At 55.6% G+C, this 23,166-nt stretch overlaps 1 protein-coding gene across 4 annotated transcripts in view; it reads left to right on the top strand.

The window, feature by feature from the left end:
- LOC144493358 (serum response factor-like) overlaps positions 1 to 23,166 on the top strand; it is a 240,806-nt gene that overhangs the window by 128,429 nt on the left and 89,211 nt on the right. For all 4 annotated transcript variants that reach the window (XM_078212165.1, XM_078212162.1, XM_078212163.1 and 1 more), the window contains 2 exons: positions 10,642 to 10,788; positions 18,201 to 18,398. In XM_078212165.1, coding sequence (XP_078068291.1) covers positions 10,642 to 10,788; positions 18,201 to 18,398 — 345 coding nt within the window. The remainder of the gene's footprint in view (positions 1 to 10,641; positions 10,789 to 18,200; positions 18,399 to 23,166) is intronic.

Raw genomic sequence — 23,166 nt, 5'->3', positions numbered from 1 at the left:
GAGGGTGATTTAGTGGTTTGGATCAGGAATTGGTTAGCTGTAAGAAAACAGAGGGTGGTGGTTGATGGGAAATATTCATCCTGGAGTTCAGTTACTAGTGGTGTACCGCAAGGATCTGTTTTGGGGCCACTGCTGTTTGTCATTTTTATTAATGACCTGGATGAGGGCGTGGAAGGATGGATTAGTAAATTTGCGGATGACACTAAAGTCAGTGGAGTTGTAGACAGTGCGGAGGGAAGTGGCAGGTTACAGAGGGACATAGATAAGCTGCAGAGCTGGGCTGAGAGGTGGCAAATGGAGTTTAATGCGGAAAGGTGTGAGGTGATTCACTTTGGAAGGAGTAAGAGGAATACAGAGTACTGGGCTAATGGTAAGGTACTTGGTAGTGTGGATGAACAGAGGGATCTGGGTTTCCATGTGCATAGATCCCTGAAAGTTGGCACCCAGGTTGATAGGGTTGTTAAGAAGGCGTACGGTGTGTTAGCTTTTATTGGTAGAGGGATTGAGTTTCGGAGCCAGGAGGTCATGCTGCAACTGTACAAAATTCTGGTGCGACCGCACTTGGAGTATTGCGTACAGTTCTGGTCGCCGCATTATAGGAAAGATGTGGAAGTGTTGGAAAGGGTGCAGAGGAGATTTACCAGGATGTTGCCTGGTATGGTGGGAAAATTGTATGAGGAAAGGCTGAGGGGCTTGAGGTTGTTTTCGTTAGAGAGAAGAAGGTTAAGAGGTGACTTAATAGAGGCATACAAGATGATCAGAGGATTAGATAGGGTGGATAGTGAGAGCCTTTTTCCTCAGATGGTGTTGGCTAGCACGAGGGGACATAGCTTTAAATTGAGGGGTGATAGATATAGGACAGATGTGAGAGGTAGGTTCTTTACTCAGAGAGTAGTAAGGGCGTGGAATGCTCTGCCTGCAGCAGTAGTGGACTCATCAACATTAAGAGCATTCAAATGGTTATTGGATAAACATATGGATGATATTGGAATAGTGTAGATTAGAGGGGCTTTAGATTGGTTCCACTGGTCGGCGCAACATCGAGGGCCGAAGGGCCTGTACTGCACTGTAATGTTCTATGTTCTATAAATATGTGAAGCGTAAAAGGATGAGATGTGAAGGAATAGGACCTATAAAAGGTGAAGGTGAGAAAGTCTGTACAGAACCGGAGGAAAGAGCAGAGGTGCTTAATGAATATTTTACCTCGGTATTCACGGTGGAATAACACCTGGGTGGTTGTACTACAGGATTGAGGTGGACTGAAAGGATTGAGTATGTGGACATTAAGAAAGAGGATGTGTTGCAAATTTTGAATAGCATCAAGATAGATAAGTCACCGGGACCGGATGGGATGTACCCCAGGTTACTGTGGGAGGCGAGGGAAGAGATTGCAGAGCCTCTGGCGATGATCTTTGCGTCGTCGTTGGAGACGGGAGAGGTTCCGGAGGATTGGAGGATTGCGGATGTGGTTCCTATTTTCAAGAAAGGGAATAGGGACAGTCCAGGAAATTACCGACCGGTGAGTCTAACCTCAGTGGTTGGTAAGTTGATGGAGAAGATCCTGAGGGACAGGATTTTTGAACATTCAGAGAAGTTTAGTATGCTCAAAAGTAGTCAGCACAGCTTTGTCAAAGGCAAATCGTGCCTTACGAGCCTGGTGGAGTTCTTTGAAAATGTGACTAAACACATTGACGAAGGAAAAGCGGTAGATGTGGTTTACATGGACTTCAGCAAGGCATTCGATAAGGTCCCCCATGCAAGACTTCTCGAGAAAGTGAGAGGGCATGGGATCCAAGGGGCTGTTGCCTTGTGGATTCAGAATTGGCTTGCCTGCAGAAGGCAGAGAGTGGTTGTCGACGGGTCTTTTTCTGAATGGAGGTTGGTCACCAGTGGAGTGCCCCAGGGACCTGTTCTGGGACCCTTGCTGTTTGTCACTCCCGGAGGCCCCGCAGGTGGAGGAGGTGATTAAGAAGGCGTATGGTGTGCTGGCCTTCATTAATCGAGGGATTGAGTTTAGGAGTCGGGAGATAATGATGCAGCTTTATAAGACCCTCGTCAGACCCCACTTGGAGTACTGTGCTCAGTTCTGGTTGCCTCATTACAGGAAGGATGTGGAAATGATTGAAAGGGTGCAGAGAAGATTGCCTGGGTTGGTTGGCATGCCTTATGAGGAGAGGCTGAGGGAGCTCGGTCTTTTCTCCTTGGAGAGATGAAGGATGAGAGTTGACCTGATAGAGGTGTAGAAGATGTTGAGAGGTATAGATCGGGTGGATTCTCAAAGGCTTTTTCCCAGGGCTGAAATGGCTGCTACCAGAGGACAGAGGTTTAAGGTGCTGGGGGGTAGGTACAGAGGAGATGTCAGGGGTAAGTTTTTCACTGAGAGGGTGGTGGGTGAGTGGAATCGGCTACCGTCAGTGGTGGTGGAGGCAAACTCGATAGGGTCTTTTAAGAGACTCCTGGATGAGTACATGGGACTTAATAGGATTAAGGGTTATAGGTAAGCCTATATATAAGCCGAGATAGGTAGGGACATGACCAGCGCAACTTGTGGGCTGAAGGGTCAGTTTGTGCTGTATTTTTTCTATGTTCTATGTAAATGCTGACCCACTCCCAGATGCCCACTGTAAATACTGACCCACTCCCAGATGCCCACTGTAAATACTGACCCACTCCCAGATACCCACTGTAAATACTGACCCACTGCCGGATACCCACTGTAAATACTGACCCACTGCCGGATACCCACTGTAAATACTGACACACTCCCAGATGCCCACTGTAAATACTGACCCACTCCCAGATGCCCACTGTAAATACTGACCCACTCCCGGATACCCACTGTAAATACTGACCCACTGCCGGATACCCACTGTAAATCCTCACCCGCTCCCGGATACCCACTGTAAATGCTGACCCACTGCCGGAGACCCACTCCCGGAGACCCACTGTAAATACTGACCCACTCCCGGATACCCACTGTAAATACTGACCCACTCCCGGATACCCACTGTAAATACTGACCCACTCCTGGATACCCACTGTAAATACTGACCCACTCCCGGGTACCCACTGTAAATACTGACCCACTCCCGGATACCCACTGTAAATACTGACCCACTCCCGGATACCCACTGTAAATACTGACCCACTCCCGGATACCCACTGTAAATACTGACCCACTCCTGAAGACCCACTGTAAATACTGACCCACTCCTGGATATCCACTGTAAATACTGACCCACTCCAGGATACCCACTGTAAATACTGACCCACTCCCGGATACCCACTGTAAATACTGATCCACTCCCGGACACCCACTGTAAATACTGACCCACTCCCGGACACCCACTGTAAATACTGACCCACTCCCGGATACCCACTGTAAATACTGATCCACTCCCGGATACCCACTGTAAATACTGACCCACTCCTGGATACCCACTGTAAATCCTGATCCACTCCCGGATACCCACTGTAAATACTGATCCACTACCGGATACCCACTGTAAATACTGACCCACTCCCGGTTACCCACTGTAAATACTGACCCACTCCCGGATACCCACTGTAAATACTGACCCACTCCCGGATACCCACTGTAAATCCTGATCCACTCCTGGATACCCACTGTAAATACTGACCCACTCCCGGATACCCACTGTAAATACTGACCCACTCCCAGATACCCACTGTAAATACTGATCCACTCCCGGATACCCACTGTAAATCCTGATCCACTCCTGGATACCCACTGTAAATACTGACCCACTCCCAGATACCCACTGTAAATACTGACCCACTCCCGGATACCCACTGTAAATACTGACCCACTCCCAGATACCCACTGTAAATACTGATCCACTCCCGGATACCCACTGTAAATCCTGATCCACTCCTGGATACCCACTGTAAATACTGACCCACTCCCAGATACCCACTGTAAATACTGACCCACTCCCGGATACGCACTGTATATCCTAACCCACTCCCGGAGACCCACTGTAAATACTGATCCACTCCCATATACCCACTGCAAATACTGACCCACTCCCGGATACCCACTGTAAATACTGATCCACTTCCGGATACCCACTGTAAATACTGATCCACTCCCATATACCCACTGTAAATCCTGACCCACTCCCAGATACTCACTGTAAATACTGACCCACTCCCGGATACCCACTGTAAATACTGACCCACTCCCAGATACCCACTGTAAATACTGACCCACTCCCGGATACCCACTGTAAATACTGACCCACTCCCGGATACCCACTGTCAGTACTAACCCACTCCCGGATACGCACTGTATATCCTAACCCATTCCCGGAGACCCACTGTGAATACTGATCCACTCCCATATACCCACTGTAAATCCTGACCCAATCCCAGATACCCACTGTAAATACTGACAAACTCCCGGATACCCATGTAAATCCTGACCCACGTCCGGACACCAACTGTAAATACTGACCCAGTCCCGGATACCCACTGTAAATGCTGACCCACTCCCGTATACCCACTGTAAATACTGACCCACTCCCGTATACCCACTGTAAATACTGACCCACTCCCGGACACCCACTGTAAATACTGACCCACTCCCGGATACCCACTGTAAATACTGACCCACTCCCGGACACCCACTGTAAACACTGACCCACTCCCGGATACCCACTGTAAATACTGACCCACTCCCGGATACCCACTGTAAATCCTGACCCACTCCCGGATTCCCACTGTAAATACTGAGCCACTTCTGTATACCCGCTGTAAATACTGACCCACTCCCGGTAACCCGCTGTAAATACTCACCCACTCCCGGATACCCACTGTGAATACTGACCCACTCCCGGATACCCACTCTCGGATACCCACTGTCAAGACCGACCCACTCCCGGGATACCCACTGCAAATACTGACCCACTCCCGGATACCCACTGCAAATACTGACCCACTCACAGATACCCACAGGAAATACTGACCCACTCCCAAATACCCACTGTATATCCTAACCCACTCCCGGAGACCCACTGTAAATCCTGACCCACTCCCGGATACCCACTGTAAATACTGATCCACTCCCGGATACCCACTGTAAATCCTCACCTGCTCCTGGATACCCACTGTAAATCCTGACCCACTCCTGGATACCCAGTGTAAATACTGACCCACTCCTGGATACCCACTGTAAATACTGACCCACTCCCGGAGACCCACTGTAAATACTGACCCACTCCTGGATACCCAGTGTAAATACTGACCCACTCCTGGATACCCACTGTAAGTCCTAACCCACTCCCGGAGACCCACTGTAAATCCTGACCCACTCCCGGATACCCAGTGTAAATCCTGACCCACTCCCGGATACCCACTGTAAATCCTGACCCACTCCCGGATACCCACTGTAAATCCTGACCCACTCCCGGATACCCACTGTAAATACTGACCCACTCCCGGATACCCACTGTAAATACTGACCCACTCCTGGATACCCAGTGTAAATACTGACCCACTCCTGGATACCCACTGTAAGTCCTAACCCACTCCCGGAGACCCACTGTAAATCCTGACCCACTCCCGGATACCCACTGTAAATCCTGACCCACTCCCGGATACCCACTGTAAATACTGATCCACTCCCGGATACCCACTGTAAATCCTGACCCACTCCCGGATACCCACTGTAAATACTGATCCACTCCTGAAGACCCACTGTAAATACTGATCCACTCCCGGATACCCACTGTAAATACTGACCCACTCCCGGATACCCACTGTAAATCCTGACCCACTCCCGGATACCCACTGTAAATCCTGACCCACTCCCGGATACCCACTGTAAACACTGACCCACTCCTGAAGACCCACTGTAAATACTGACCCACTCCCGGATACCCACTGCAAATACAGACCCACTCCCGGATACCCAATGTCAATACTGACCCACTCCCGGATACCCACTGTAAATACTGACCCACTCCTGGATACCCACTGTAAATACTGACCCACTCCCGGATACACACTGTAAATACTGACCCACTCCCGGAGACCCACTGTAAATACTGACCCACTCCCGGATACCCATTCTAAATACTGACCCACTCCCGGAAACCTGCTGTAAATACTGACCCACTCCCGGAGACCCGCTGTAAATACTGACCCACTCCCGGATACCGACTGTAAATTCTGACCCACTCCTGCATACCCACTGTAAATACTGATCCACTCCCGGATACCCACTGTAAATACTGACCCACTCCCAGATACCCACTGTAAATACAGATCCAGTCCTGGATACCCACTGTAAATACTGACCCACTCCCGGATACACACTGTAAATACTGACCCACTCCCAGATACCCACTGTAAATACTGACCCACTCCCGGATATCCGCTGTAAATACTGACCCACTCCCGTATATCCACTGTAAATACTGACTCATTCCCGGAAACCTGCCGTAAATACTGACCCACTCCCGTATATCCACCGTAAATACTGACCCACTCCCGGAGACCTGCCGTAAATACTGACCCACTCCTGGAAACCTGCCGTAAATACTTACCCACTCCCGTATATCCTCCGTAACTACTGACCCACTCCTGGAAACCTGCCGTAAATACTTACCCACTCCCGTATATCCTCCGTAACTACTGACCCACTCCTGGATACCCACTGTAAATACTGACTCACTGTGTCCTCTGTTTCACTGAGACGTGGCTCACTGCTGCTTCACTGGACTGTGCCCTACACCAGAGAGCTTCTCAAGCCAATGAATGGATCGTACAGCAGCCTCAGGCAAGGCTGGGGGAGGTGGGGTCTGCTTCCTAATCAACATCTCGTGGTGCCCAGACGTAGCAGCACTGCAACTTTCTGCTCCCAGACCTAGAATACCTGATGTTAAAATGCCCCTACTACCTTCCGTGGAGTTCACCTCCGTTATCCTGATGGCAGTTTACATCCCACCCCATGCGGATGTGAAGATTGCTGAGGAATATACACTGCTGCGAATGGCCTTGAGACAAAACATCTCGAGGCCTTGTTCATCGTGGCCGGGGACTTCAATCAGGCCAAGCTCAAGAACATCCGACCAAGTTACCACCAACACGTCTCCTGTTCCACCAGAGGCCCAAACATCCTAGACACTGCTTCATAAATATCAAACATTCCGACCACTCTATCGCCTGCCCACATTTTGGCAAATCAGACCACAAGGCTGTGCTCCTACTCCCAGCTTACAAGCAAAAACTGAAGCGGGAGAATCCATCAAAGAGAGTCGTGCAATGTTGGTCTGAGGAATCGGATAATCTCCGACGGAGCTGCTTGGAGTCAGTGGACTGGTCAGTATTTAAAAACTCTGTGACCAGCCTGAACGAGTACGCCACTACAGTAACTGACTTCATTAGTAAGTGTGTAGAAGACTGTGTGCCAAAGAAGCAAATCCGTGGGGCTGATTTTACCAAAACTTCACGCCTGGTTTTGGGCACGAAATCACGGTAAAGTTGGGCGTCGGGCCTATACTGCGATCTGCACCTGATTCCGAGCAGATCGCGGACCCGCGCCCGAATCGGGCGGCCCGATGATTTAAATGTATTAGCATGCATTTAAATCGACTTAATGAATCACGCGCCCAACTCTACTGCCAAATCCCACTTTACCGTCTTCTGGCCCGAACCACATCCGTGTTGTAAGTGACCTGCAAAATAAAAGTCTGAAGTCGTCGCTGCAGCTTCCGAAGAGCGGGGTCAGAGCCTCCAACGGCTCTCTGACCCAGGTCATCCTCTGGGGTGGGGGGGAGGGGGGATGGGAGGAGGGGCGGGGTCCGCTGCCAGTCTGCGGCTGATCCCTCCTCCCGGAGTGGACGTGCGGCCATGCCATCCCACAAAACAGAGAAACATAGAAAAACTACAGCACAAACAGGCCCTTCGGCCCACAAGTTGTGCCGAACACATCCCTACCTTCTAGACCTACCTATAAACCTCCATCCTATTACGCTCCATGTACTCATCCAGGAGTCTCTTAAAAGACCCTATTGAGTTTGCCTCCACCACCACTGACGGCAGCCGATTCCACTCGCCCACCACCCTCTGTGTGAAAAACTTACCCCTAACATCTCCCCTGTACCTTCCCCCCAGCACCTTAAACCTGTGTCCTCTCGTAGCAGACATTTCCACCCTGGGAAAAAGCCTCTGAGAGTCCACCCGATCTATGCCTCTCAACATCTTATACACCTCTATTAGGTCTCCTCTCATCCTTCGTCTCTCCAAGGAGAAAAGACCGAGCTCCCTCAGCCTATCCTCATAAGGCATGCCACTCAATCCAGGCAACATCCTTGTAAATCTCCTCTGCACCCTTTCAATCTTTTCTACATCCTTCCTATAGTGAGGTGACCAGAACTGAGCACAGTACTCCAAGTGGGGTCTGACGAGGGTCTTATATAGCTGCATCATTATCCCCGGACTCCTAAACTCAATCCCTCGATTGATGAAGGCCAGCACACCATACGCCTTCTTAACCACCTCCTCCACCAGCGGGGCCGATTTCAGAGTCCTATGGACCCAGACCCCAAGGTCCTTCTGATCCTCTACAGTACTAAGAGTCTTTCCCTTTATATTGTACTCCTTCATCCCATTTGACCTGCCAAAATGGACAACAACGCATTTATCTGGGTTGAAGTCCATCTGCCACTTGTCCGCCCAGTCTTGCATCCTATCTATGTCCCTCTGTAACTTCTGACATCCGTCCAGACTATCCACAACCCCACCAACCTTCGTGTCCTTCAGGGTGAAGCGATTTCTCGCTAAGAAGATGAAGCAGAACCAGCAAAACCAGTGGATCCGCATGAAAACCGGCTACAAGATCAGTACAAGTCCAAGAGGAGACACTGGAGAAGGACCAAGCTGGGCCTGTAAAGGGATACACCATCACTGGTACACTACCAGCCACAGATTACTCTTCCCTGCAGGGGCAAGAGAGCGGGAGAGATGGCTGTCGCTGGTAGTGTACCAACTCATCTCCAAACTCCGTGGCCTGGGCCTTGGCTCCTCCCTCTGTGACTGAATCCTGAACTTCCTAACTCACAGACCACAATCAGTACGGATAGGCAACAACACCTCCTCCACGATCATCCTCAACACCGGTGCCCCACAAGACTGTGTTCTCAGTCCCCTACTATACACCTTATACACCTATGACTGTGCGGCCAAATTCCCCTCCAATTCGATTTTCAAGTTTGCTGACCACACCACCGTAGTGAGTCAGATCTCAAACAATGACAAGACAGAGTACAGGAATGAGATAGAGAATCTGGTGAACTCGTGCAGCAACAATAATCTTTCCCTCAATGTCAACAAAACAAAGGAGATTGTGATTGATGTCAGGAAGCGTAAAGGAGAACATGCCCCTGTCTACATCAATGGGGATGAAGTAGAAAGGGTCGAGAGCTTCAAGTGTTTAGGTGTCCAGATCACCAACAACCTGCCCTGCTCCCCCCATGCTGACACTATAGTTAAGAAAGCCCACCAACGCCTCTACTTTCTCAGAAGACGAAGGAAATTTGGCATGTCAGCTACGACTCTCACCAACTTTTACAGATGCACCATAGAAAGCATTCTTTCTGGTTGTATCACAGCTTGGTATGGCTCCTGCTCTGTTCAAGACCACAAGGAACTACAAAAGGTTGTGAATGTAGCCCAATCCATCACGCAAACCAGCCTCCCATCCATTGACTCTGTCTACACTTCCCGCTGCCTCGGCAAAGCAGCCAGTATAATTAAGGACCCCCAGGCACCCCGGACATTCTCTCTTCCACCTTCTTCCTTTGGGAAAAAGATACAAATGTCTGAGGTCACATACCAACCGACTCAAGAACAGCTTCTTCCCTGCTGCCGTCAGACTTTTGAATGGACTTAACTTGCATTAAGTTGATCTTTCTCTACACCCTAGCTATGACTGTAACACCACATTCTGCACTCTCTCGTTTCCTTCTCTATGAACGGTTTGTTTTGTCTGAAACAATACTTTTCACTATGTTAATACAAGTGACAATAATAAATCAAATCAATTCACTGTAAATACTGATCGGCTCCTGGAAACCCGCTGTAAATAGTCCAGGAGACCCACCCCCTGGATGTAAATACTGACCCACACCTGGGGACCCCCATTTATACTGACACTCCCACGGACCCCCTGTAAATACCGACACACTCCCAGAGACGTCCCGTAAATACTGACACACTCCTGGGGGGATCCCCCTGTAAATGCTGACATACTGCCATGGACTCCCTGTCAGTACTGGCACACTCCTGGCGACCAGGAATTGCTTTAAAAAGTGGACCTTTAGTCCTGTCGACCTTTTTCTATGAATTTTAATCCATCGTCCATTGTAAATAATGACGCGCTGTTTTCAATATCCGCAGTGTAAATGAGTGAAAACCATGTTGATCTTTCAGAGTGAGAGAGATGACAGTGTGAAGTGGAATAGATCATTTGATAAGTTTACTCTCCAGCCCAGGATTAACCTATTTTTGTGCTGAGTTCGTACTGCAGAAGATTCACGGTTAAGGTCCCGAACGTGATATTCGTCCATGAATATCTGACCCCGTGTTTTGTTTCTCTTGCTCTGTTTCTCTGATTAGGAGGTGCAGTGGCCCAACAGGTTCCAGTGCAGGCGATTCAGTTACACCAAGCCTCTGGGCAGGTGAGCGTGCACCAGTCTACCCTACACACGGCAACACTCAGCGACAGCAACTCCGAGATTTCTCAGGCCTCAACCAGCGGAGCAAGTAAGGACTGCCCCGCCTCACCGAGCTCACATTGTGCTTTCTGCTCCTGCTCACAGTTCTGCCCTCGTCCTGATCCTCCTCATGGTCCACTTCCCTGTGCTGTGTCCACAGGCTGTTCTGGCATTGCTGAGCTGTGGACTCTGGTTCAGGTGCGAATTCCCAGCCATTGCTCCTCATTGCAGGTCACGCCAGAAACCCAGAACCGTGAAAGCGCCATCTCATGCCCTGCTCACCCCCCCACCCTCCCCGCCCTGCTCACCCCCCCCTCCCCGCCCTGCTCACTCCCCCCCCCCTCGCCCTGCTCACACCCCCCCCGCCCTGCTCACACCCCCCCTCCCTGCTCACCCCCCCGCCCTGCTCACCCACCCCCCGCCCTGCTCACACCCCCCCCCTCGCCCTGCTCACCCCACCCCTCCCCGCCCTGCTCACCCCCCCTCCCTGCCCTGCTCACACCCCCCCTCCCCGCCCTGCTCACACCCCCCCTCCCCGCCCTGCTCACCCCCCCGCCCCGCCCTGCTCACCCCCCCCCCGCCCTGCTCACACCCCCCCTCCCCGCCCTGCTCACACCCCCCCTCCCCGCCCTGCTCACCCCCCTCGCCCTGCTCACCCCCCTCGCCCTGCTCACCCCCCTCGCCCTGCTCACCCCCCCCGCCCTGCTCACCCCCCCCGCCCTGCTCACACCCCCCCTCCCCGCCCTGCTCACCCCCCCTCCCCGCCCTGCTCACACCCCCCCTCCCCGCCCTGCTCACACCCCCCTCCCCGCCCTGCTCACACCCCCCCCCGCCCTGCTCACCCCCCCTCACTCTGCTCACACCCCCCGCCCTGCTCACCCCCCCTCCCCGCCCTGCTCACCCCCCCCTCCCCGCCCTGCTCACCCCCCCCTCCCCGCCCTGCTCACCCCCCCCTCCCCGCCCTGCTCACCCCCCCCCTCCCTGCCCTGCACACCCCCCCCTCCCCGCCCTGCTCACCCCCCCCTCCCCGCCCTGCTCACCCCCCCCTCCCCGCCCTGCTCACCCCCCCCTCCCCGCCCTGCTCACCCCCCCCTCCCCGCCCTGCTCACCCCCCCCTCCCCGCCCTGCTCACCCCTCCCTCCCCGCCCTGCTCACCCCCCCCCTCCCCGCCCTGCTCACCCCCTCCTCCCCGCCCTGCTCACCCCCTCCTCCCCGCCCTGCTCACCCCCCCTCCCCGCCCTGCTCACCCCCCCTCCCCGCCCTGCTCACCCCCCCTCCCCGCCCTGCTCACCCCCCCTTCCCGCCCTGCTCACCCCGCCTCCCCGCCCTGCTCACCCCCCCTCCCCGCCCTGCTCACACCCCGCCCCGCCCACAACCCGCCCCGCCCTGCTCACACCCCGCCCGCCCTGCTCACAACCCGCCCCGCCCTGCTCACCCCCCGCCCCGCCCTGCTCACCCCCCACCCCGCCCTGCTCACCCCCCCCGCCCTGCTCACCCCCCCGCCCTGCTCACCCCCCCGCCCTGCTCAACCCCCCGCCCTGCTCACCCCCCCCGCCCTGCTCACCCCCCCCGCCCTGCTCACCCCCCCCGTCCTGCTCACCCCCCCCGCCCTGCTCACCCCCCCCCGCCCTGCTCACCCCCCCCGCCCTGCTCACCCCCCCCGCCCTGCTCACCCCCCCCCCGCCCTGCTCACCCCCCCCCGCCCTGCTCACCCCCCCCGCCCTGCTCACCCCCCCCGCCTTGCTCACCCCCCCCCGCCCTGCTCACCCCCCAGCCCTGCTCACCCCCCCAGCCCTGCTCACCCCCCCCAGCCCTGCTCACCCCCCCCAGCCCTGCTCACCCCCCCCAGCCCTGCTCACCCCCCCCAGCCCTGCTCACCCCCCCCAGCCCTGCTCACCCCCCCCAGCCCTGCTCACCCCCCCCAGCCCTGCTCACCCCCCCCAGCCCTGCTCACCCCCCCCAGCCCTGCTCACCCCCCCCAGCCCTGCTCACCCCCCCCAGCCCTGCTCACCCCCCCCAGCCCTGCTCACCCCCCCCAGCCCTGCTCACCCCCCCCTCGCCCTGCTCAACCCCCCGCCCTGCTCACCCCCCCAGCCCCGCCCTGCTCACCCCCCCCCGCCCTGCTCACCCCTCCCCCCGCCCTGCTCACCCCTCCCCCCGCCCTGCTCACCCCTCCCCCCGCCCTGCTCACCCCTCCCCCCGCCCTGCTCACCCCTCCCCCCGCCCTGCTCACCCCCCCCCGCCCTGCTCACCCCTCCCCCCGCCCTGCTCACCCCTCCCCCCGCCCTGCTCACCCCTCCCCCCGCCCTGCTCACCCCTCCCCCCGCCCTGCTCACCACTCCCCCCGCCCTGCTCACCCCTCCCCCCGCCCTGCTCACCCCTCCCCCCGCCCTGCTCACCCCTCCCCCCGCCCTGCTCACCCCTCCCCCCGCCCTGCTCACCCCTCCCCCCGCCCTGCTCACCCCTCCCCCCGCCCTGCTCACCCCTCCCCCCGCCCTGCTCACCCCTCCCCCCGCCCTGCTCACCCCTCCCCCCGCCCTGCTCACCCCTCCCCCCGCCCTGCTCACCCCTCCCCCCGCCCTGCTCACCCCTCCCCCCGCCCTGCTCACCCCTCCCCCCGCCCTGCTCACCCCTCCCCCCGCCCTGCTCACCCCTCCCCCCGCCCTGCTCACCCCTCCCCCCGCCCTGCTCACCCCTCCCCCCGCCCTGCTCACCCCTCCCCCCGCCCTGCTCACCCCTCCCCCCGCCCTGCTCACCCCTCCCCCCGCCCTGCTCACCCCTCCCCCCGCCCTGCTCACCCCTCCCCCCGCCCTGCTCACCCCTCCCCCCGCCCTGCTCACCCCTCCCCCCGCCCTGCTCACCCCTCCCCCCGCCCTGCTCACCCCTCCCCCAGCCCTGCTCACCCCTCCCCCCGCCCTGCTCACCCCTCCCCCCGCCCTGCTCACCCCTCCCCCCGCCCTGCTCACCCCTCCCCCCGCCCTGCTCACCCCTCCCCCCGCCCTGCTCACCCCTCCCCCCGCCCTGCTCACCCCTCCCCCCGCCCTGCTCACCCCTCCCCCCGCCCTGCTCACCCCTCCCCCCGCCCTGCTCACCCCTCCCCCCGCCCTGCTCACCCCTCCCCCCGCCCTGCTCACCCCTCCCCCCGCCCTGCTCACCCCTCCCCCCGCCCTGCTCACCCCTCCCCCCGCCCTGCTCACCCCTCCCCCCGCCCTGCTCACCCCTCCCCCCGCCCTGCTCACCCCTCCCCCCGCCCTGCTCACCCCTCCCCCCGCCCTGCTCACCCCTCCCCCCGCCCTGCTCTCCCCTCCCACCGCCCTGCTCACCCCGCCCCCCGCCCTGCTCACCCCTCCCCCCGCCCTGCTCACCCCTCCCCCCGCCCTGCTCACCCCTCCCCCCGCCCTGCTCATCCCGCCCCCCGCCCTGCTCACCCCGCCCCCCGCCCTGCTCACCCCTCCCCCCGCCCTGCTCACCCCTCCCCCGCCCTGTTCACCCCTCCCCCCGCCCTGCTCACCCCTCCCCCCGCCCTGCTCACCCCTCCCCCCGCCCTGCTCACCCCTCCCCCCGCCCTGCTCACCCCTCCCCCCGCCCTGCTCACCCCTCCCCCCGCCCTGCTCACCCCTCCCCCCGCCCTGCTCACCCCTCCCCCCGCCCTGCTCACCCCTCCCCCCGCCCTGCTCACCCCTCCCCCCGCCCTGCTCACCCCTCCCCCCGCCCTGCTCACCCCCCCCGCCCTGCTCACCCCCCCGCCCTGCTCACCCCCCACCCGCCCTGCTCACCCCCCCCGCCCTGCTCACCCCCCCCGCCCTGCTCACCCCCCCCGCCCTGCTCACCCCCCCCGCCCTGCTCACCCCCCCCGCCCTGCTCACCCCCCCCGCCCTGCTCACCCCCCCCGTCCTGCTCACCCCCCCCGCCCTGCTCACCCCCCCCCGCCCTGCTCACCCCCCTCGCCCTGCTCACCCCCGCCCTGCCCTGCTCACCCCCCCCGCCCTGCTCACCCCCCCCTCGCCCTGCTCACCCCCCCGCCCTGCTCACCCCCCCCCGCCCTGCTCACCCCCCCCGCCCTGCTCACCCCCCCCGCCCTGCTCACCCCCCCCGCCCTGCTCACCCCCCCCCGCCCTGCTCACCCCCCCCGCCCTGCTCACCCCCCCGCCCTGCTCACCCCCCCCCCGCCCTGCTCACCCCCCCCCGCCCTGCTCACACCCCCCCACCCTGCTCACCTCCCCCCCCCCCCTCGCCCTGCTCAACCCCCCCCCCCCTCGCCCTGCTCAACCCCCCCCCCCCCCGCCCTTCCCCAACCCCCTCGCCCGGCTCTTTCTCCCCCACCCCCCGCCTCGCCCGGCTTTGTCCCCCGGCTTGCCCAGCTCTCCCCCACCCCTCCCCGGCTCACCAAGCTCCTCTCTCTGCATACCCCTCCCCCGCCCTGCTCACCCCTCCCCCCGCCCTGCTCACCCCTCCCCCCGCCCTGCTCACCCCTCCCCCCGCCCTGCTCACCCCTCCCCCCGCCCTGCTCTCCCCTCCCACCGCCCTGCTCACCCCTCCCCCCGCCCTGCTCACCCCTCCCCCCGCCCTGCTCACCCCTCCCCCCGCCCTGCTCACCCCTCCCCCCGCCCTGCTCACCCCTCCCCCCGCCCTGCTCACCCCTCCCCCCGCCCTGCTCACCCCGCCCCCCGCCCTGCTCACCCCTCCCCCCGCCCTGCTCACCCCTCCCCCCGCCCTGCTCACCCCTCCCCCCGCCCTGTTCACCCCTCCCCCCGCCCTGCTCACCCCTCCCCCCGCCCTGCTCACCCCTCCCCCCGCCCTGCTCACCCCTCCCCCCGCCCTGCTCACCCCTCCCCCCGCCCTGCTCACCCCTCCCCCCGCCCTGCTCACCCCCCCCGCCCTGCTCACCCCTCCCCCCGCCCAGCTCACCCCTCCCCCCGCCCTGCTCACCCCTCCCCGCCCTGCTCACCCCCCCCGCCCTGCTCACCCCCCCCGCCCTGCTCACCCCCCCCGCCCTGCTCACCCCCCCCGTCCTGCTCACCCCCCCCGCCCTGCTCACCTCCCCCGCCCTGCTCACCCCCCTCGCCCTGCTCACCCCCGCCCTGCCCTGCTCACCCCCCCCGCCCTGCTCACCCCCCCCTCGCCCTGCTCACCCCCCCCGCCCTGCTCACCCCCCCCGCCCTGCTCACCCCCCCCGCCCTGCTCACCCCCCCGCCCTGCTCACCCCCCCCCGCCCTGCTCACCCCCCCCCCGCCCTGCTCACCCCCCCCGCCCTGCTCACCCCCCCCGCCCTGCTCACCCCCCCCCCCGCCCTGCTCACCCCCCCCCGCCCTGCTCACACCCCCCCACCCTGCTCACCTCCCCCCCCCTCGCCCTGCTCAACCCCCCCCCCCCCTCGCCCTGCTCAACCCCCCCCCCCCCCCCCCCCCGCCCTTCCCCAACCCCCTCGCCCGGCTCTTTCTCCCCCACCCCCCGCCTCGCCCGGCTTTGTCCCCCGGCTTGCCCAGCTCTCCCCCACCCCTCCCCGGCTCACCAAGCTCCTCTCTCTGCATACCCATCTACCTCGGTCCCTCCGTATTTGCCCCTCGTACACGTCCCCCTCAGTGTCTCCGCTCCTCGCCCTGTCTACACATCTCCCTCAGTGTCTCCACTCATCGCCCTGCGTACACATCTCCCTCAGTGTCTCCGCTCCTCGCCCTGCGTACACGTCTCCCTCAGTGTCTCCGCTCCTCGCCCTGCGTACACGTCTCCCTCAGTGTCTCCGCTCCTCGCCCTGCGTACACGTCTCCCTCAGTGTCTCCACTCATCGCCCTGCGTACACGTCTCCCTCAGTGTCTCCGCTCCTCGCCCTGCGTACACGTCTCCCTCAGTGTCTCCACTCATCGCCCTGCGTACACGTCTCCCTCAGTGTCTCCGCTCCTCGCCCTGCGTACACGTCTCCCTCAGTGTCTCCGCTCCTCGCCCTGCGTACACGTCTCCCTCAGTGTCTCCGCTCCTCGCCCTGCGTACACGTCTCCCTCAGTGTCTCCGCTCCTCGCCCTGCGTACACGTCTCCCTCAGTGTCTCCGCTCCTCGCCCCGTGTACACGTCTCCCTCAGTGTCTCCGCTCCTCGCCCCGTGTACACGTCTCCCTCAGTGTCTCCGCTCCTCGCCCCGTGTACAAATCCACCTCAGACAATTTGAAGTACAGCTGCTGTATCCTCACTTCCCGAGTGGCCCTTTGCTGAGATGATGCCTTGCCTTCCATCCTTTCTTCCCAAATAAAGAGTGTTGTTGGTGAAATGCTGGATGGAGGCACTGTTGGTGAGCTGTCCCTCACCAATCTGCTGTTGTGAAGATTAAATCAAAGGCAGACGTATCATGTCACTGATGTGCAGTTAATGACCATAAGACTAGTGAGTGGCACAAGTGAATGAGGGTCTCGGAGCATCATGTAAATAGAATGTGGCCATTATTTGCGCTTCTCCGTTATTTAGTTAGACATTGGCTGATTTGGACCTTAACTTCATCTATCCACCTTGATTCGGAATATTGAACTTAGGAACAAGGAGAGGCCATTTGGCCCTTCGATCTCGCTCTGCCGTTCAATAAGAGCATGGCTGATGTCAGTTCCACTTTCCTGTTTGCCCCCTGCCCCCCCCCAATACCCTGGACTCCCTGTCAAACACAAATCTGTATCTCAGCCTTGAATAAGTTCAAGGCCCAGCCACCACAACTTTCTAGGGAACAGAGAATTCCTCAGGCTAACAACCGACAGAGAGACAAAATTTCTCCTCTTTTTGGTTTTCAAAGAGAGACCATTTCTTAAACTGTCCCCTTATTTTAGTTTCCCCACAAGAGGAAACATCTTCTGGGTATCCACCCTATCAAATCCCGTCAGGATGCTGTATATTTCGATAGGATCATTCTTCCTAAACTCCAGTGGGTATAGGTCCAATCCTTCTTCAGTTGTATCCTTTTCCAAATAAGGAAGCCAAAGCCTTACACTATTCCAGATGTGGTCTCACCTTCAACCCATATTCCTTTATCCAAGACAAATTGATCAATCTCTGTTTCAAAATATTCAGTTGACACCCCATTCTCAACAGCTTTATGAGGAGAATTCACAATTTCTGCTGCTTTTGTGTGGGAAAAAATGTTTCCCAACATTATCCCAATTTTCAGACTATTGCTCCTGAGCTGGACTCTAACAGCCGAGGAAATCATTGCTCTCTCTACCCTCCCGGCACCTTTAATCACCTTGGGTAGTTTCTCCTTAATCTTCCTTACGTTCAAAGGAAATGTAAACCATCTTCTCAATTCAATGCTTTTAGTCTGGTGGATCTGGACTGTGCTCCTACAAAGAAGAATGTCTCCTCCCTAAGGTCCATCACCCAGAATTGAAGCAGGCCTTAAATGGGTTCTGAGCTGCAACTTTGCACAATGGATATATTATTGAAATGAGTGTATAAAATCTGAAACCCTTTCATTTCCTTTTGTCAGTGACGCTGCCAGCAACAATCGTGACGTCATCTGTACCCACCTCGATGGCCAGTCACATGATGTATCCTAGCCCTCATGGTACAGTCATGTATACCACCTCCAGCCCCGGCTTGTCTGACAGTGGACTCACTGTTCTCAACGCCTTTTCACAGCCTTCATCGGGGATGCAAATGTCTCACGGACAGCTGCAAGAGCAGGGTAAGGTCATTAATGAAAGTTAATACGCTCCCTCTAAGGAAATCCTATTGACAGTAAAAAACTCTGGTGAACTAGTCAGGATCGCGCTACATGTACTTGAGAGACTTGGGCCTTTCTGGGTTGCTGAAAGTGTGCGTATGTGTTCCTCCCACTGTGAAGAGTGGATTCAATCCAAGCTGGTTCATGCCTTCTCCTTGCGTCTTGGGCTCCTCAATGACGTGAGTTTGAATACTTTTAGTTCCTAATGCACAACACAAACTGTCCAAGTTGTTGACCTGAGAATCACAGAGTTTGTCGCACAAAGCAGGCCATTTGTTGGTGCTGGCATTTTGAAACTGTTCGAAATACAGAAAGCTAGCACCCAGGTGCAGCAGGTAATCAGGCTGATGGAATGTTGGCTCTTATTTCAAGGGGTTGGAGTATAAGGGTAGGAAAGTCTTGTTGCAACTGTACAAGGTACTGGTGTGACCACATCTGGAATACTGTGAGCATTTTTGGACCCTTGTTTAAGGAAAGATATCAGAGAAGGTTCACTCGGATGATCCCAGCATGGAGGGATTGTCTTATGAGGAAAGATTAAACAGGTTGGGACTCTACTCAATGGAATTTAAAAGAACGCGAGGTAATCTCATTGAAGATTCTTAAGGGACTTAACAGTCTTAATGCTGAGAAGATGTTTCTTTCATGGGAGAGTCTAGGAGAGCATAATCTCAGAATATAGGGATGCCAATTTAAGACTGAGATGGAGTGGAATTTCTTCTTTGAGGGTTGAGTGTCTTTGAAACTCTTTGCCACAGAGAGCTGCGGGGCAGAGTTTTTGGGTATTTTTAAGGCTAATATGGATAGATTTTTGATCAGTTCGGGAATCAAGGGTTACAGGGAAAGGGCAGGAAAGTGGATGTGAAGAATGTTGGATCAGCCATGATCCTATTGAATGTGGAGCAAGCTTGAGGGCTGAATAGCCTACTTCTGTTCCTATTTCTTATGGTATTATGATCTAATTAGTCCCTCCTCCCATGTCCTTTCCACACAGCCGTGCAAATTCCCATGTCCTTTCCACACAGCCCTGCAAATTCCCATGTCCTTTCCACACGGCCCTGCAAATTCCCATGTCAAAGAACAAAGAAAATTTCAGCACAGGAACAGGCCCTTTGGCCTCCAAGCCTGCACCGACCATGCTGCCCAACTTAACTAAAACCCCCTACCCTTCCGGGGACCATATCCCTCTATTCCCATCCTATTCATGTATTTGTCAAGATGCCCCTTAAAAGTCACTACCGTATCCGCTTCCACTACCTCCCCCGGCAACGAGTTCCAGGCACCCACTACTCTCTGTAAAAAATCTGCATCGTACACCTCCTTTAAACCATGCCCCTCGCACCTTAAACCTGTGTCCCCTAGTAATTCACTCTTCCACCCTGGGAAGAAACTTCTGACTATCCACTCTGTCCATGCCTCTCATAATCTTGTAGACTTCTTTCAGGTCGCCCCCCAACCTCCGTCCTCCAGTGTGAGCAAACCAAGTTTCTCCAACCTCTCCTCATAGCTAATGCCCTCCATACCAGGCAACAACATGGTAAATCTTTTCTGTACCCTCTCCAAAACTTCCACATCTTTCTGGTAGTGTGGCGACCAGAATTGAACACTATAATCCTGTCCACGTGGCCAAGCAAATTCCCATGCCCTTTCCACACGGCCCTGCAAATTTTCCCCTTCAAGTTTTATCCGACATTATTTCTCTTAAATTGATTAATATTTGATTTGATTTATTATTGTCATATGTATTGATATTCAGTGAAATTGTTTCTTGCACGCTATACAGACAAAGCATACTGTTCATAGAGTACATAGGGGAAAAGGAAAGGAGAGGGTACAGAATATAGTGTTACAGACATAGTTAGGGTGTCGAGAAAAGTCCATTCAAAACTCTGATGACAGCAGGGAAGAAGCTATTCTTGAGTCGGTTGGTACATGACAAGGGATTAGCGGGTAGGGCCTGGGTGGGATTGTGGTCGGTGCAGACTCGATGGGCCGAATGGCCTCCTTCTGCACTGTAGGGTTTCTATGACCTCAGACTGTTGTATTTTTTTCCCCGACGGAAGAAGGTGGAAGAGAGAATGTCCGGGGTGCATGGGGTCCTTGATTATGGTAGTTGCTTTGCCGAGGCAGTGGAAAGTATAGACAGTGTCAGTGGATGGGAGGTTGGTTTGCGTGATGGACTGGGCTTTATTCACAACACTTTGTAGTTTCTTGCGGTCTTGGTCAAAGCAGGAGCCATATCAAGCTGTGACACATCTGGAAAGGATGCTTTCTATGGTGCAACTGTAAAAACCGGCGAGAGTTGCAGCGAACATGTCAAATTTCTATAGCCTCCTAAGAATGTAGAGGCATTGGTGGGCTTTCTTAACTATAGCGTAGGTGTGGACAGACCAGGACAGGTTGTTAGTGATCTGGACACCTAGAAACTTGAAACTTTCGACCATTTCCACTTCTTCATCGTTGATGTAGACGGCTTATCCTCCACTGTGCTTCCTGAAGTCGATGACAATCTCCTTCGTTTTACTGGCATTGGGGAAGAGATTATTGTCATTGCACCAAAGAACCATAGAACCATAGAAAATTACAGTTCAGAAACAGGCCTTTTGGCCCTTCTTGTCTGTGCCGAACCATTTTTTGCCTAGTCCCACTTGCCTACACTTGGACCATATCCCTCCACACCCCTCTCTTCCATGAACCCGTCCAAGTTTTTCTTAAATGTTAAAAGTGACCCCGCATTACCACTTTATCCGGCAGCTCATTCCACACTCCCACCACTCTCTGCGTGAAGAAGCCCCCCCTAATATTCCCTTTAAACTTTCCTCCTTCACCCTTAACCCATGCCCTCTGGTTTTTTTCTCCCCTAGCCTCAGTGGAAAAAGCCTGCTTGCATTCACTCTATCTATACCCATCAAAATCTTATCCACCTCTATCAAATCTCCCCTCATTCTTCTACGCACCAGGGAATAAAGTCCCAACCTATTCAATCTCTCTCTGTAACTCAGCTTCTCAAGTCCCGGCAACATCCTTGTGAACCTTCTCTGCACTCTTTCAACCTTATTTACATCCTTCCTGTAACGAGGTGACCAAAACGGTACACACTACTCTAAATTCGGCCTCACCAATGCCTTATATAACCTTACCATAACACTCCAACTTTTATACTCGATACTCCGATTTATAAAGGCCAATGTACCAAAGGCATTCTTTACGACCCTATCCACCTATGACGTCACTTTTAGGGAATTCTGCAACTGTATTCCCAGATCCCTCTGTTCAACTGCACTCTTCAGAGTCCTACCATTTACCCTGTACGTTCTACTTTGGTTTGTCCTTCCAAAGTGCAATACCTCACACTTGTCTGCGTTAAATTCCATTTGCCATTTTTCTCTAGGGAGATTGTAACACTGATTAAGAGGAAGAGAGAGTTGTATGAAATGTACAGGCAGCCCATTTTTCTAGTTGATCCAAATCCCTCTGCAAGCTTTGAAAACCTTCCTCACTGTCCGCTACACCTCCAATCTTTGTATCATCAGCAAATTTGCTGATCCAATTTACCATATTATCATCCAGATCATTGATATAGATGACAAACAACCTGTTTCCTTAGTAAATACGGATGCAAAAAAACCATTTAGTATCTCCCCCATCTCTTTTGGTTCCATACACAGTCTACCACTCTGGTCTTCAAGAGGACAAATTTTATCCCTCACTACCCTTTTGCTCCTAACATACCTATAGAAGCTCTTTGGATTTTCCTTCACTCTGTCTGCCAAAGCAACCTCATGTCTTCTTTTAGCCCTCCTGATTTCCCTCTTAAATAGCTTCTTGCACTTTTTATACTCCTCGAGCATCTGATCTGTTCCTTGCTGCCTGTACATTTCATACAACTCTCTCTTCCTCTTAATCAGTGTTACAATCTCCCTCGAGAACCAAGGTTCCTTATTCCTATTTACTTTGTCTTTAACCCTGACAGGAACATATAAATTCTGCAAACAAATTTCTCCTTTGAAGGCCTCCCACTTTCCATTTACATCCTTACCAGAGAACAGCCTGTGCCAATCCACACTTCCCAGATCCCTTCTCAATTCATCAAATTTGGCCTTTTTCCAGTTCAGAACTTCAACCCGAGGACCAGATCTATCCTTATCCATGATCAGGTTGAAACTAATGGCATTATGATCACTGGATCCAAAGTGTTCCCTCACACTCACATCCATCACCTGCCCTAACTCATTTCCCAATAGGAGATCCAATATCGCATCCTCTCTAGTTGGCACCTCTATATACTGATGTAGAAAATTTTCCTGAACACATTTTACAAACTCTACCCGTCTAAACCTTTAACAGTATGCGAGTCCCAATCTATATGTGGAAAATTAAAATCCCCTACTATCACAACTTTGTGTTTCTTGCAGTTGGCAGCTATCTCTCCGCTGATTTGCTCCTCCAATTCTCGCTGACTATTGGGTGGTCTATAATACAACCCCATTAATGTGGTCATACCTTTCCTGTTTCTCAGCTCCACCCATAGGGCCTCTGTAGACAAGCTCCCTAATCTATCCTGCCTGAGTACCGCTGTAACATTTTCCCTGACCAACAATGCCACCCCCCCACCTTTTATCCCTCTGCCTCTATCCCGCCTGAAACATTGGAACCCTGGAACATTGAGCTGCCAGTCCTGCCCCTCCTGTAGCCAAGTTTCACTAATGGCTATAATGTCATATTTCCA

This window comes from Mustelus asterias, chromosome 5 (assembly GCF_964213995.1).
Source record: "Mustelus asterias chromosome 5, sMusAst1.hap1.1, whole genome shotgun sequence".
Lineage (NCBI taxonomy): Eukaryota > Metazoa > Chordata > Chondrichthyes > Carcharhiniformes > Triakidae > Mustelus > Mustelus asterias.
The sequence above is the reverse complement of the archived record's forward strand: the minus strand, read 5'-3'. Positions and strand labels throughout refer to the sequence as shown.